Consider the following 13,264-nt stretch of genomic DNA (forward strand, 5'->3'; position numbering starts at 1 on the left):
AGTTTCTGAAATTGGTACCTTTTTTGAAAAAAAGTCAGTTGGTTATCAGGCGAAAAAATCTAAGGCCAGACCAGATCAATTTATTTTTAGAAAAAGCTAGTGATGAAAATTATTTATTGTGGAAGGTAAATATTATGTTCTGTTATGATAAGCTGTATAATCTGCCCTTTTTTAGGTCATTTTAATCATGGGAATATCAGGAGCCATGCGAAGAGACGAACTAACCAAAATGTCTATCGATGACATCAAGGATGAACATTCTGTATTAATAGTGGTCGTTCCTGACACAAAAACTGGCATAAAACGAACTTTTACTGTCACCAATCCAGAATTTGTAAGATTATCCTGCAAATATGCAGCTCTTGTTCCGTGTACTCATCCAGAGTTAAAAAAATATTATAAATTGTGCAGTGTCGCATCTGAAACCTGAAAAATCGAACCAGCAATATAAAAAATGTTACAGTGACTTTGAGACTGATGTAACAAGAAGAATGTGAAAACCGTGTCGGATAATGTTGCATTGGCTTACCTATTTACTGGAATTTATTTATTGTGGCAGGTAAATGTTAAATTCTGTTATGATAAGTTGTATCATCTGCTCCCTTTTAGGTTATTTTAATCGTGAAAATATCAAATGCCGTGCGAAGAGACAAATAAACCAAAATGTCTGTTGATGCCATTCAGGATTCAGGATATGTTACTAGTTACTAGATATTTTCCTTTTTGACCGGTGAAAAATTAACCTAATTCATACGTGTCTGTTCTAGATCGATAATGGGGATCTTTTTTACCGACTCGTCATTCATGAGCGACCACTCCATTTGAAATTGGCGGGAACTTCAAACTGGATGAAAATTCTGTACTAAAAGCGGCCGTTCCTGACACAAAAACTGGCATAAATCAAATTTTAACTGTCCCTGTTTGATTCTGTAGGATCGATTGTCTGATCTACAGAATGCCTGTTAATCTGGATGTTTTTTTTTTTTATTTAAACACACAAGTTAGGGCTGCTGTTTATTCTCTCAGAGTTTACAAGCTTCTGGTCAAGACTAAGAACTACCCGCCAGTCGTCTCTGGTAGGGGTGGGTGGCTACCTGGCCCGACCGGTTAAATATAGCTGGAGGCTGTGATTCTTACAATACAATTCAATACAATATAAGAATTTTAATCTAATATTTAGCATGACATGTTTGTACATACTCCCGCCTTGAAGAATTGCGTCTTCAATATAAATACAGAAGGAGTTGTCTAGGAAGCATGATACATTACAAGCAACTTAATCTATATTGTACAATACGAATGGTTGAAACAATTTACAAACAAAACTTAACTAAAAAGAAAACGCGATTTATTGTTCGGAAACTCAGTATTTTTGCACACACAACACACACAAACGCACATTTATTTCTCCAACGGGAGGACACATAGTCTGCGTGCTGCACGTTTAAAGTCTCCTTGGTTTGTCCGCACCGACACTACCCTCGTGACGCGGTCATCTCCGGGGTGCAGTTCGATGACACGACCCAACTTCCATGACAAGGACGGTGCGTTATCCTCCATCAACAACACCATGCTGCCGATTTCCATGGGCGTGTTCTTCGTGCCCTATGGTTTGCTCCTTTGCTGAAGCTGTGTGAGGTACTCCCGGTGTCAGCGTTTCCAAAAATGGGATCGTAGTTGCTCCACTAGCTGCCATCTGGAGAGTCGATTCATGGGAACGTCACTCACGTCGTATTCTGGAATTGATGTTAGGGACTCACCCACTAGGAAATGGCCTGGAGTAAGTGGTTCTAGGTCGTTTGGGTCATTTGAAATAGGTGTCAAGGGTCGGGAGTTTAAGCAGGCTTCTATCTGTACTAAAACTGTATACATCTCGCTGTACGTTAATTTTGTTTCGCCTAAAATTTTTTTGAGATGTTGCTTCACAGACTTTACATTGATTTCCCATAACCCACCCATGTGTGGGGACCTGGGGGGTATAAAATGCCACTTGATACTCATGTTGACTAATTGGCTCATGACTTGATTTTTGAATTGTTTATGTTCAAAGAAATTTTTTAGCTCGATCAACTCGTTATTCGCTCCTACAAAGTTTGTGGCGTTGTCAGAATAGATATTTTGAGGCAGACCACGGCGAGCGACAAAACGGCGTAATGCTGCTAAAAATTCAGCTGTTGTCAATTCAGTCACCAATTCGATGTGGATCGCTTTAGTAGTAAAACAAACAAATATGGCAATGTAGGCTTTTAAAAGTGCGCGTTTTCCGCGTCCCCGCGATTCTCGTATTAACACAGGGCCAGCATAGTCTACGCCACAAGTTTGAAAGGGTCTACCTGGTTGTACTCTATGTGCAGGTAAATTACCTGTTTTAGGATTAGCGCATGTTGGTCTTGCTTTAAAACAATTAAGACAATGGTGAATTACCTGCCTAATAACGGTCCTACCCGATAAGATCCAATAACGTCTGCGAATCGCTGCATGAGTGGCTTGCGCCCCAGCATGCAATTGTAGCCTATGCTCATTTTTTATGATTAGTTTTGTTACGTGATCGTTTTTCGGAAGTATAATCGGTTGCTTGATGTCATTGGGAATGTTAGCATGTTTCAGGCGTCCACCAACTCTAATTAAACCGTTTTCATCTAAACACGGGTCTAAAGTTAATAATTTTGACTTTCTAGATACAGGTTTGTTATAGCGCAGGTGTTCAAGTTCTTCAAAAAAATGAATTGATTGAATTAGACGGACTATTGTAATCCTCGAATTTCGCATTTCGTGTACTGTGAGGACTGAACCTGAAAGCTTATTTTTGTTTTTTGGATTGGCGTTATGAATGAAACGTAATACCCAAGCCATCACTCTTTGCAGTTTGTTAAGGTCAGAGTATTTTGTCAAAACGGGCATCTCCGGTAGAATTTTACGGGTTGTCGTTAACATTGCTACACGAGTTTCAAGTACATTTTGCACAATATTATTAAGATCCGATTTTGGCCACATGCATTCGTCCAATTTCAAAAATTCTGGTCCCGAAAACCATAAGTGATTATTTACAATTTCTTCCGGAAAAGCCCCCCTACTAAGTATGTCTGCAGGATTTACTTTACCGGAAATATGTCTCCACTTTGATGCCGCGGTTAATGAAGTTATTTCTGTGACCCTATTAGCAACAAAAGTTTTTAATAAATGAGGTGGCGTCTTGATCCACGCGAGGACGATAGAAGAATCGGTCCAAAATATTTCTCGTGCATTGTGTAAATTGACAGACTGTTTTACCTTTTCAAAAAGACGAGCTAGTAATAATGCACCACATAACTCGAGTCACGGTAAAGTTATCGTTTTTAAGGGTGCAACTCTTGATTTGGCACACAACAAGTGCGTTTCATACGTGTTTTCGGTTGATTTTACCCTTACGTACACGGCGGCCCCGTACCCTTGTTGAGACGCGTCAGAAAATCCGTGGAATTCTATTAATTCATGGGGAAAAAACGTGATTACCTTTCTAGGTATCGTTAGTTGGTGTAAAAGATTTAATTGGTACGTGAATTTATTCCATAGAGTATGTAGATCCATAGGAATAGACTCATCCCAACCTAGTTTTAGTGACCACAGCTTTTGAATTATCATTTTGGCCTTCATTATTATGGGACTTACGAGACCTAACGGGTCGAAGATTTGTGCAGTTAGGGATAAAATTGTTCGCTTTGTTATCTTTTTTGAAATGTTTTGTAATTTTAAGGTGTCGGTGGTAGAGTTCCAATACAACCCCAGGGTTTTCGTGTTCTCGTTATTGTTTAATGGTACGTTTGGATCGCATATTTCGGATTTATTAACTGGTAACACTTTCGGTTCATTCGACTGAAATTTTCTTAATTCAAATTTTGCTTGATTTAGTATGCTGACAAGATTGTTTCTGATATCAATTAACTCTGAAGCAGTGTTAGATCCCGTTAATAAATCGTCCATATAAAAATGCTTGCGAATTATTTCACTCTCTCTTGGAAATGATTCGTTGTTTCGATTGCTTAATTCTTGTAGACAACGAGTTGCTATAAAACTAGATGGTTTTAATCCATAAGTGAGTGTGGTTAAACTGAATGATTTTAATGGTTCATTGGGGTCACTACGCCAGAAAATTTGTTGATGTTTAAAATCGTCAGGGTGTAGACGCACGGATCTATACATTTTAGTTAAATCACCACTTAATACGAATTGATAAGTTCTAAAATTAACCACAATTGTGAATAGATCGGGCTGTATCACAGGTCCACACATCAGATTATCGTTAAGGCTGAACCCATTGGAGCTTTTAAGTGATCCATCAAACACCACTCTTAATTTTGTTGTTGTACTGGATTCTTCGACCACAGCATGATGAGGTAGATAGACGCATTCATTTTTGTTTGCTATTTTAGATTCTTCCATGTGATTTAAATCAAGGTATTCAGACATGAAATTTGAATATTGAATTTTCATTTCAGGATCGTTGCATAATTTTCTTTCTATGCCGTAGAACCGTTTTAATGATGCACTTTTCGTATCACCGATTGTTAGGTTATTGTTTTTGAAAGGGAGCCGTATTACGAAACGACCTTCCGAATCGCGGATGGTGTTTTCTTGAAAGTGCCGTTCGCAAGCGATCTCTTCGACGGATAATTTCTCCGTGTCGCCAACAATACTGGGGATTTCCTCTAAATTCCAAAAATTTTGTACCTGCTTTTCTAAATTTGTTTCCGGTTTTATTGTTGCCGCCAGATTACAGGTGGTTGTTTTGTTGAACTCGGGATTTCCAAAAGTGCCGCCCGCAATAAATCCAAAGTGGGTCTTTTGAAAAGTAAGGCCTCTCGGAGAGATTACCTGTCCTATGCATAACAATTTCCAAAAGGAGCCGGCGCCTATCAATAAATCTACTTGGCTACTTTCAAAGAATTTAGGGTCGGCTAGCGAAATGTTCTTTGGAATTTCCAAGAAAGATGGGCTGATTGTTTTCAACGGTAAATTTTCGGTGATTTTTGGAATAACCAAGCATTTTAAGTCCATTGAATATTCATTTATTCTGGATTTCAAATTAACTGAAATTTCGCGTTTTGCAGTGCTGGTTGTTCCATTGAGACACTTGATTGTAAAGTTTACGGGAGAAGCGTTTAGTCCCAATTTTTTATGGAGTTTTTTCCGTTATGTAATTGGACATAGAACCAGTGTCTAAAAATGCCCGACATGGTACATATTGATTTTTGCGATTTTTGATTAGAATCACTGCAGTTGATAACAGGACGGATTCGGTTACATTTTTTACTGGCAATGTATGATTGTTTGTTGTGATTGATTCGTCATTTTGTTGTGCAGGTTGCGTTATGTGTAACAATGTGTGATGTTTGCCTTTACACGTTCGGCATTTTGAATTCGAAAAACAGTTCGCGACTTTATGATTATCGCGTAGACAATTCGTGCATAAATTTAATCTTTTTGCCTGTGTGTTTCTATCGGGTGCGTTGAGTTCCAAAAAATTACCACACTGACCGATATGATGTTCTGAATTTTTACAAAACGTGCAAAGTAATTTTTTGTTTACACTTGCATGCGTAAGTGTTCGCGATTTACCCGTTTGCTGATGATTCGTTTTGGCATTGTTTTGTTTGTCGGATGAAGTTGCATTTAAAGCTTCCAGTACCGTGCAGCGTTTTTCTAAAAATTGAATTAGTTTTTTGTACGTGGGTATGCTATTATCCAAAGTCATTTGCCACTCGCGTTTTGTGCTGTAGTCTAATTTTTGGAAAATGATAAGCACAATAACTGCATCCCAACTTGCAACTGGTATGTTTAATGATTCTAACGCGGCCATGTTGGTGTTTACTGTATCCAAAAGCTCGCGAAGCATTGTGCTAGATGTTTTAAGAATGGGAGCAGCGTTCAAAATTGCTAAAACATGATCTTCAACTATTAAACGCGTGTTTTTGAAACGTTTTTCAAGTGCTTCCCATGCAATTGTGTAATTTTCATCAGTTATGGGTAGAGACTCGATTGCGCGTAGGGCCTCGTTTTGTAGAACCGATTTTAGATATTGCAAACGTTGACAATTATTTAAATTTTTGTTTTCCCCGATTACCGATTTGAACGAATTTTCGAAATTTAGCCATTCCTTGTAACTACCGTCGTAAGTTTTTAGATTCAACACAGGTAGATTTAATTGAGAAAACCCGTTATTTGATGCGTTATTTTGCTGATTGCCGACTACGCTTGGTACGGTGTTAATAGGAGGCGCGGGTGCATTTTTCATATCAATAATGTCATTTATTTTAGCTAACGCAGCACAATACCTGTCTTCGAAATGACCACGTTCTATTGAGCGCTCTTCGTGAGTAGTTTGTTCGTCTAGTTGTTCTAGAGCGTATTGGACTTCATCGTATTGCTTTCTGATGTCATCCAGCATTGTTAATCGCGCTTTTAATAGATTTATGCTACTGGTTGTCGAGTCAAAAACCTCAATAAATTGCTCTACTCGCTGTAGTCTGCCTTCAATAACTGAGCGATTACTTTTAGCCTGATCTAATTTTTTAGCCATTATGAAAGTGCTCTACGTGATTTAGTACAGATAGCCGTCGCTAAGGTGTTTGAGTGTTTTTGGAAGGATTTTTTTTTTGTGTGTGGATTGAGTGAGCCACTAACCTGTCCTGATGAAGCTCGACTTGGAGGAGTGCGATGTTTGGATCCTGATGCTCAAGATCGCCTTTGTGGTGTCCGATGTATGGGGGAATGGTGCTCCGGTGAATGTTGAAAGTACCACTGCTGCCACTCTACTTGGTACCACGAATTTGGATTTTCGCAATTCGCACACTCGCTTTATTTCTGTTGTGGACGGTGCTTTCGATGACGAACACGTTACACACGAACACGAACACTATCCGGCTCGAAGGACCAATGTTTGATTCTGTAGGATCGATTGTCTGATCTACAGAATGCCTGTTAATCTGGATGTTTTTTTTTTTTATTTAAACACACAAGTTAGGGCTGCTGTTTATTCTCTCAGAGTTTACAAGCTTCTGGTCAAGACTAAGAACTACCCGCCAGTCGTCTCTGGTAGGGGTGGGTGGCTACCTGGCCCGACCGGTTAAATATAGCTGGAGGCTGTGATTCTTACAATACAATTCAATACAATATAAGAATTTTAATCTAATATTTAGCATGACATGTTTGTACAGTCGCCAATTCAGATTTTGTAAGATCACACGGCAAATATAGAGATAGATATGTTGTAATTGTGATAATAAATAAATATTGAAATGACTTTTACTTTTACGGCCGTCGTCAAGGCAACGGCTGCGAAATTCAATTTCGCGGCCTGTTCTAGGCACGCGAAGTGCTCATTTCGCGTACGGTTGCACACAAATGATATTTTGGGAGTGTGAGTGGTATTGCGTAGCCGAGGCGACAACACGGGCACTCGCAAAACATTTTCTGGACGTGTAATCCACAAAATTTTTCACGCCGACATATTTAAATCATTTTTAAAAAGTAAAAAATTATTAATTAATTCAACGAAAGCGTAGAGGGATATGGAGGGAGCACTGTTCAAAAAAGTGGTTACAGTACGAGATCCCACTTCTGATTTCTACGTTCATCTGTTTTTTAATCAAAATACAATTTTTATAGAAATTTCCGATAATATTGCGGAATCTGGAAAAGTGCCCCGAATGCTTGCAGCGTTTCCACGTTGAATGGCAAGGGAAATCCTCTCGAAAAGGAATTTCTTTGATTTTGAATCGCCTGATTCCGCGATAAGTCGGTTTCCGATGACATTAATGAAATCGATGGCTTCTTTGCACCAAGGGCCTAAGGTTTCAAATGCTAAACCTTTAAACACGTAGTTTGACGAAATGATTGAACTATATTTGCTATGTTTGCGTTTGCAAGCCATTTCAGCGGCAAAACCTGAGACTTCGGATGATTTCAATACGTAACTGTCTGCAAGTGTATCTACAACAGTAACGTCCCAAACCAAAGATTGACCTTTAATCCACGGTACTAAAGTCATCTCATCTGGGCGTTTTCCGTCATCCCGAGACAGTCCGTTTGGTTCTAAAGTTGAATTCACATGACTAGAAGTTAAAGACCGGTTGATAATGGAATTAATTTCAGTGTGTCTTGAAAATCTACCACTGCTTTTGAAACAACTTAGACCGTGGGTGCCAATTTCGTCAACTTTCGCATTGCATTTGCAAATATGAGGTGTACAAAGATTACAACCCAATCTTAAACCAATACAAATAAATTAATTATTTTTTTCCAAACAGTTTCGTTCACTTGTTTTTAGGATAAACTATAATTCATTTCAAAGAGAGATGTGTAAAGAACTTGAAAAGTTTTGGTTGCCATTTCTCAACTGAGAAATGGCAACCCAAACTTTTCAAGTTCTTTACACATCTCTCTTTCAAATGAATTAAAATTTATGTAAAAAACAAGTCAACGAAACTGTTTGGAAAAAATTAATTAACTAAATTTTAATAAAAAATACTTGCGGCCATATTTTGATAGGCAATCCTGCAGAAACATATTTCTCTATTCATAATTATCTATAATAATGGTATTTTGATTAAAAAACAGATGAACGTAGAAATCATGCAGTGGGATCTTAGACTATTACGACCGCGCCTTTCTGTAGACCTAATAAAAGGTCTCCAGATGAGCCGAGCGAAACCGAAGTTAACGCAGATATACTCTGTTTGTGAGGCCGATGCAGCTAAGCCATAAAACGACCGAAGCGCTGACAGATTCCAGTGCGTCCAATACATTTCATGAATAATTAATTATTAGCAGAAGAATTAATATTTCTAAGAAGATTAACTTTTTGGATTTCCTGCTCTATCCCTTACCTAGTATCTTCCAAACATCATGTTTTCTCACTTTTACGCCCGCACACAGCTTTCAGAACGAGGATGGCCAGTTGGTTAACGTAAGCCGAGCGCAGTATCTTCCCGACAAAAGAAATTTGCATATGCGGTGATTATTATTGATTTATGACAACCCAGTTTTACGACTTATTCGCAACAATATCAAAAACCGACTTTATTTCATCTTTCCAGTTGCGTCCCTTTAACTTTTTTCTGGGGACAATTTTTGTAGGAATTGTAGGAAGACGACCGTAAATATTTAGTTCAAAATAAAATTTTTATTCTGAGACTTTATATGTGACAAAAACTTGAACATGAAAAAAAGTCACTTAAATTCAGATTTAATTAATGAGGATTAATTTGATACTAACTTCTCTCAATCTAAGTTTTAATATTTGCTAACATCATTAACATTACATTAATTAATTAAATTTTTCCTTGTTTAAATTAAAACTTTCAAAAATGTCGAACAGAGATTTTACTGCAGCCTTTTTCGACATAATCCTTGTACGCAGACGAATAACTAGTCCCGAACTTCAAATCGATCTGAGAAAGTCGACAAATTTCATTTCATTACTTAGACTTAGTCAACACATTATTATTTTTATACTGCCAGTACTTTGACAAAATATTTTCAGTTGTAATACGAGTAATCAATGTTCTGCATTGACTACGAGTCGTATTTCAAGGACTATTTAATGAATCAAATTCCTCAAATTTCTTTCAGTATTTCAAATTGTACACTTCAATTTGTTAGAAAATAAAATTTTTGTGTTCGTTTTTCGCTTTTTTAATGAAGATTTTCATTTGTTTAAAATATTCACTTCGATTACAATAGTCGCTGATATTTGTACTAGTCCAATATCCGCTGCAATTCTTTTGTAACCATGGAAATCACTAAAATTAAGTTAGTTTCATTGGTTGATGAACATTAAGTGACAGATGAATTAAATAGTCATAAACAATATAACCATATCGGAACACTTTCTTTGTCCTAAAAAATTGCATATTTTTTTTGTTCAACTATTTTTAAAAATTAGAAAAAAAGCAAGCAATGTGGTCATCAAGAAAGAAATTAATAATTCACACTTACTTACCACTTAATAATAATCATTATTAACTTCAAACAGAAAATTTTTAATACTCTAATCATTTATTATAAATTATTTAAGAATGTCAATAAATCGTTCATAAAAATTTCTTTTCGATGCAGCCCAATGTGATAGTCTAAGTGATTTAATCTAGAAAGCTTCCAGTGTCCATGAACTTTAGCTTCAGACGATAGCTCCTTAAACAAAGATTCAGAGTCCTGGCCAAAATTTAATTTAAAAAAAAAACTTAAATAACGAAAAAACAGATGTAAATAATTGTAATCTTACCTGTTGAGTGATCAGGCTGTCATTATCACTTGACACTATCAATGTTGGAACCGAAATCTTTCCAATGGGATAAAGGGGAGGTATTTCTTCACCGTAAATTTTCATATTTCTTTCTTTTCCATAGTCATACATTTGAAATCGATGGTTTAAAGTTGCCAATTGCAGAAAATGAATTATAGTTTTCCAAGAAAAATTGTTTCCGTAGATTGCAGCATCGTAGTTGAAAAAGGTCTAAATGTTTGGTGTTATTATAATTTATTTAAAGATTCGAATTGTTACCGGGTCTGTTTCAGCTGGGGTGTATCCACAGAAAGCCCATGTGAAGACACTTACCACGAATAACACTGCAGGGAAAAGTCGTAAGATGACCCTAGATATCGGAAGTAGAAACGGAAGAATGATTAGTGGGCTACCCATTCGCAAAGTATTTGTGAATGCCTAGAATCAAATTACAGTTAAACGAAAATGATTAGAGATAATATCCGTAATAGTGTATGTACTCCGGCGAAATTGCCGTGGGACCGGGTCGTGGAGGGAAATAATAAAATTGCAAGGGTATTATTATTTGATTATTGAGCATTCGCTCATAAGCCAAATAAGCCAATCCAGTCAGATTGCTGTCAAATTTCAATTTGAGCAAATGACAGTGAATATTCACGCACTAGTGCTTGCAGAGTTCATAAAACTCGCAAAATGAGGCACATCGTTGGATTCAGAAAAATAATCTCTTTCAAAATCGGAATAAAAAAATATACCAAGCTATTTAAAAAAACAAAGTTGACTATCATCTGACCTTGAATGATTTTTTGAAAAAAAATCTATGTTGTGCTTATATTGTTTTTAAAGTGATTTATTACAGTTTTTGTTTTATTTAAATCGAGCCATAAATAACGGAGAGATGAGATATGGCTTGCGGCGTTTTTTTAGGAAACCCTGTATAAAAATCTCTCCTCGTACATTAAAAAGACTGTCAGAAAGTTGATAAAAACAAAAACAAAACTTTCCAAATAAATTTCTTACAAAATCAAAATGTTAGGTCAATAGGTGTATTATTTTAGATAAATTTTAACAAACTTGAATTTCGCTAAAAATGAGTTGAATTTCGCTAAAAATGAGCTTCAGTTAAATAAAACTACAATGAAATAAATTCCAGAGGAATGAGAAAACTACACTAGTTAGTAGCGTTATTTAATAAAATTATTCCAATGTAAATTTGAAAATTTAGTAATAGTTTTTAGTTTACCACTTAATTTGGAACATAAGAAATTATTTGTTGAAAACATAATAACAACATAATTATCTACCTCAAGAACTGGTACAAAGTGCTTAAACAAAATTATAACACTTGTAACATGTTCGAAATAGCACGGCGGGGCAAGAAGTATCATGCTCTTCAAATAATTCTTTGCTTCTTCGACTTTCAGCGATGAGTAGACGAGACCAATAGCAGATCCTAAAGAATGCCCAAAGAAAATAACTTTTCTTCCATTTGTTTTTTCCCTGATTAATTTAATTTCGGCGCTCACATCATACAAGCCCATTTCCTGAATACTAAAAGGAGTTATGGTACATTAACAACCGCAAGAATGACATTAAAATTACTAGAAATTCCAGTAGCGAAAATCATGAATCGAAAGAGTTACATGCTTGTCAGAATAAGAAGTACCTCGTTGATTTGCCAGCCAAACATCAAAACCGTTACGCCACAATGTGATAGCTAAAAATTAAGTAATCACGTAATAAGGATTAAATAGTATCTACTGAACTCACCAAGAGACTGGTTGCCTTGCCACAAGTAGATTTGAGAGTGAGTAGCGATGGAGTGGTGGAGCAAAATCACTCCCTTGGGGTTGGTTCTTGGTATACGAAATAGTGTTAAAATGTATCCATCATTTGTTATCACTTTGTGAATTTCAAGAGCATTTGCATATTTTTGAATAATTGCTGGCTAAAATTGATTATTATTATTTATTACTAAGCAAAGAATAAAAATTGAAAAACTCACAATTTCGAGAGTTGTATCCGGGTCGTAGTAACAATTTTTGTTTCCGTCTGGATTATAGTAATCTCTAAATGTTGTGCAGACGTTGTTACGATTTGAAGTCGAACAACGTAAGATTGGCTGAAGCGCCGATAATAATATTAAATATTTTAGCAACATCGGGATTTGTTTCACAATTCTAGCGTAATAACTACAATTTGCTAATTTTATATTATCTGATAATCATGAATATTGCTATCGTGACATCACATGTAATCAATAATCATCAATGAATCTTCATTTGGCAGTTATTTAATTTATAAGAAGTGAGAGTGTAGGAATTGTCTGTAAACAAAATATAGATTTTCACTTTTAAAATCAATATCCCAGGAACCATTTATCAAAAAAAAAATGGCGATGATGTCTTTATGCGGAAAGGGATGATAAAATAAAAACCACCACATAATGTTTCTTTTAAAAAATAAAAATGATCTGTCCCAGCTTTTGTCGAAAAACTCAATGGGGAAGGAAATATTCCATTACATATTTTACTATTTGGCGTTCACTGTTTAAAAAAAAAATAAGCGAAATTTTGACAGTCGAAACAGAAAATTTTGATATAATTTAAAAGGTCTTGGCTTGAAGTTATGCGTTTCCGGGGTTTCAGGTCCATTACACTTTCTGCTCAAAAAATATCAACCATTCCCTAATGTACACAAACCTAGCTTCGTTAATGGCAAAGATTGATGATTTAATACTATTCGTTCAACTTCACAAACCGGCTTTTTTATTAATAACTGAAACATTTCTCAGCAATAGCATTCCCGACTCCTTAGTAAACTTAGACGGGTACACCCTTTATCGTACTGGTGGCAGTTCATCCATATACATAGAAACCAACATTGTAAATGAGTTCAAACCTAAACCCATAACGTTTCGATGTAGTACTTCTGAGGTTACGATACTTGAAGTCGCTTCCTCTACACTGTCTTTTACAATCGCCTGCGTATATAGACCACCCT

General features: G+C 36.2%; 3 protein-coding genes across 10 annotated transcripts in view; all 3 read right to left on the bottom strand.

Moving 5' to 3' along the window:
* Positions 1-1,010: 1,010 nt before the first annotated feature.
* LOC138132763 (uncharacterized) lies at positions 1,011-3,725 on the bottom strand. Its single transcript, XM_069050382.1, has one exon. The coding sequence runs from the start codon at positions 2,992-2,994 to the stop codon at positions 1,651-1,653; it is 1,344 nt and encodes a 447-aa protein (XP_068906483.1). The 5' UTR covers positions 2,995-3,725; the 3' UTR covers positions 1,011-1,650.
* LOC138133193 (uncharacterized) lies at positions 3,316-6,424 on the bottom strand. Its single transcript, XM_069050998.1, has 2 exons — positions 5,596-6,424; positions 3,316-5,066 (listed from the first exon to the last, which is right to left on the bottom strand). Exons 1-2 carry the CDS (start codon positions 6,422-6,424, stop codon positions 3,316-3,318), a joined length of 2,580 nt encoding a protein of 859 aa, XP_068907099.1.
* Positions 6,425-9,995: 3,571 nt separating this feature from the next.
* The window catches only part of LOC138132765 (lipase 1-like), a 32,097-nt gene continuing 28,828 nt past the window's right edge, over positions 9,996-13,264 (bottom strand). For 6 of the 8 annotated variants that reach the window (XM_069050389.1, XM_069050385.1, XM_069050388.1 and 3 more), the window contains 7 exons: positions 12,267-12,587; positions 12,032-12,209; positions 11,864-11,978; positions 11,566-11,812; positions 10,541-10,699; positions 10,262-10,492; positions 9,996-10,191 (listed from right to left, as the gene is read on the bottom strand). In XM_069050389.1, coding sequence (XP_068906490.1) covers positions 10,039-10,191; positions 10,262-10,492; positions 10,541-10,699; positions 11,566-11,812; positions 11,864-11,978; positions 12,032-12,209; positions 12,267-12,422 — 1,239 coding nt within the window. In that variant the 5' untranslated portion in view covers positions 12,423-12,587 and the 3' untranslated portion in view covers positions 9,996-10,038. The remainder of the gene's footprint in view (positions 10,192-10,261; positions 10,493-10,540; positions 10,700-11,565; positions 11,813-11,863; positions 11,979-12,031; positions 12,210-12,266; positions 12,588-13,264) is intronic. The other 2 variants (XM_069050392.1, XM_069050390.1) reach the window with 2 other exon arrangements.

This window comes from Tenebrio molitor, chromosome 6, assembly GCF_963966145.1.
Source record: "Tenebrio molitor chromosome 6, icTenMoli1.1, whole genome shotgun sequence".
NCBI classification, from domain to species: domain Eukaryota; kingdom Metazoa; phylum Arthropoda; class Insecta; order Coleoptera; family Tenebrionidae; genus Tenebrio; species Tenebrio molitor.

What these genes read in the sequence shown, in the direction of transcription:
- LOC138132763 (XM_069050382.1), bottom strand. Translation starts at nt 2,994, where the DNA reads ATGTGGCCAAAATCGGATCTTAATAATATTGTGCAAAATGTACTTGAA.
- LOC138133193 (XM_069050998.1), bottom strand. Translation starts at nt 6,424, where the DNA reads ATGCTGGATGACATCAGAAAGCAATACGATGAAGTCCAATACGCTCTA. An exon ending in AACGAATCATCAGCAAACGG is followed by an intron (nt 5,067 to 5,595) that starts GTAAATCGCGAA and finishes GCGAAATTTCAG; the next exon opens with TTAATTTGAAATCCAGAATA.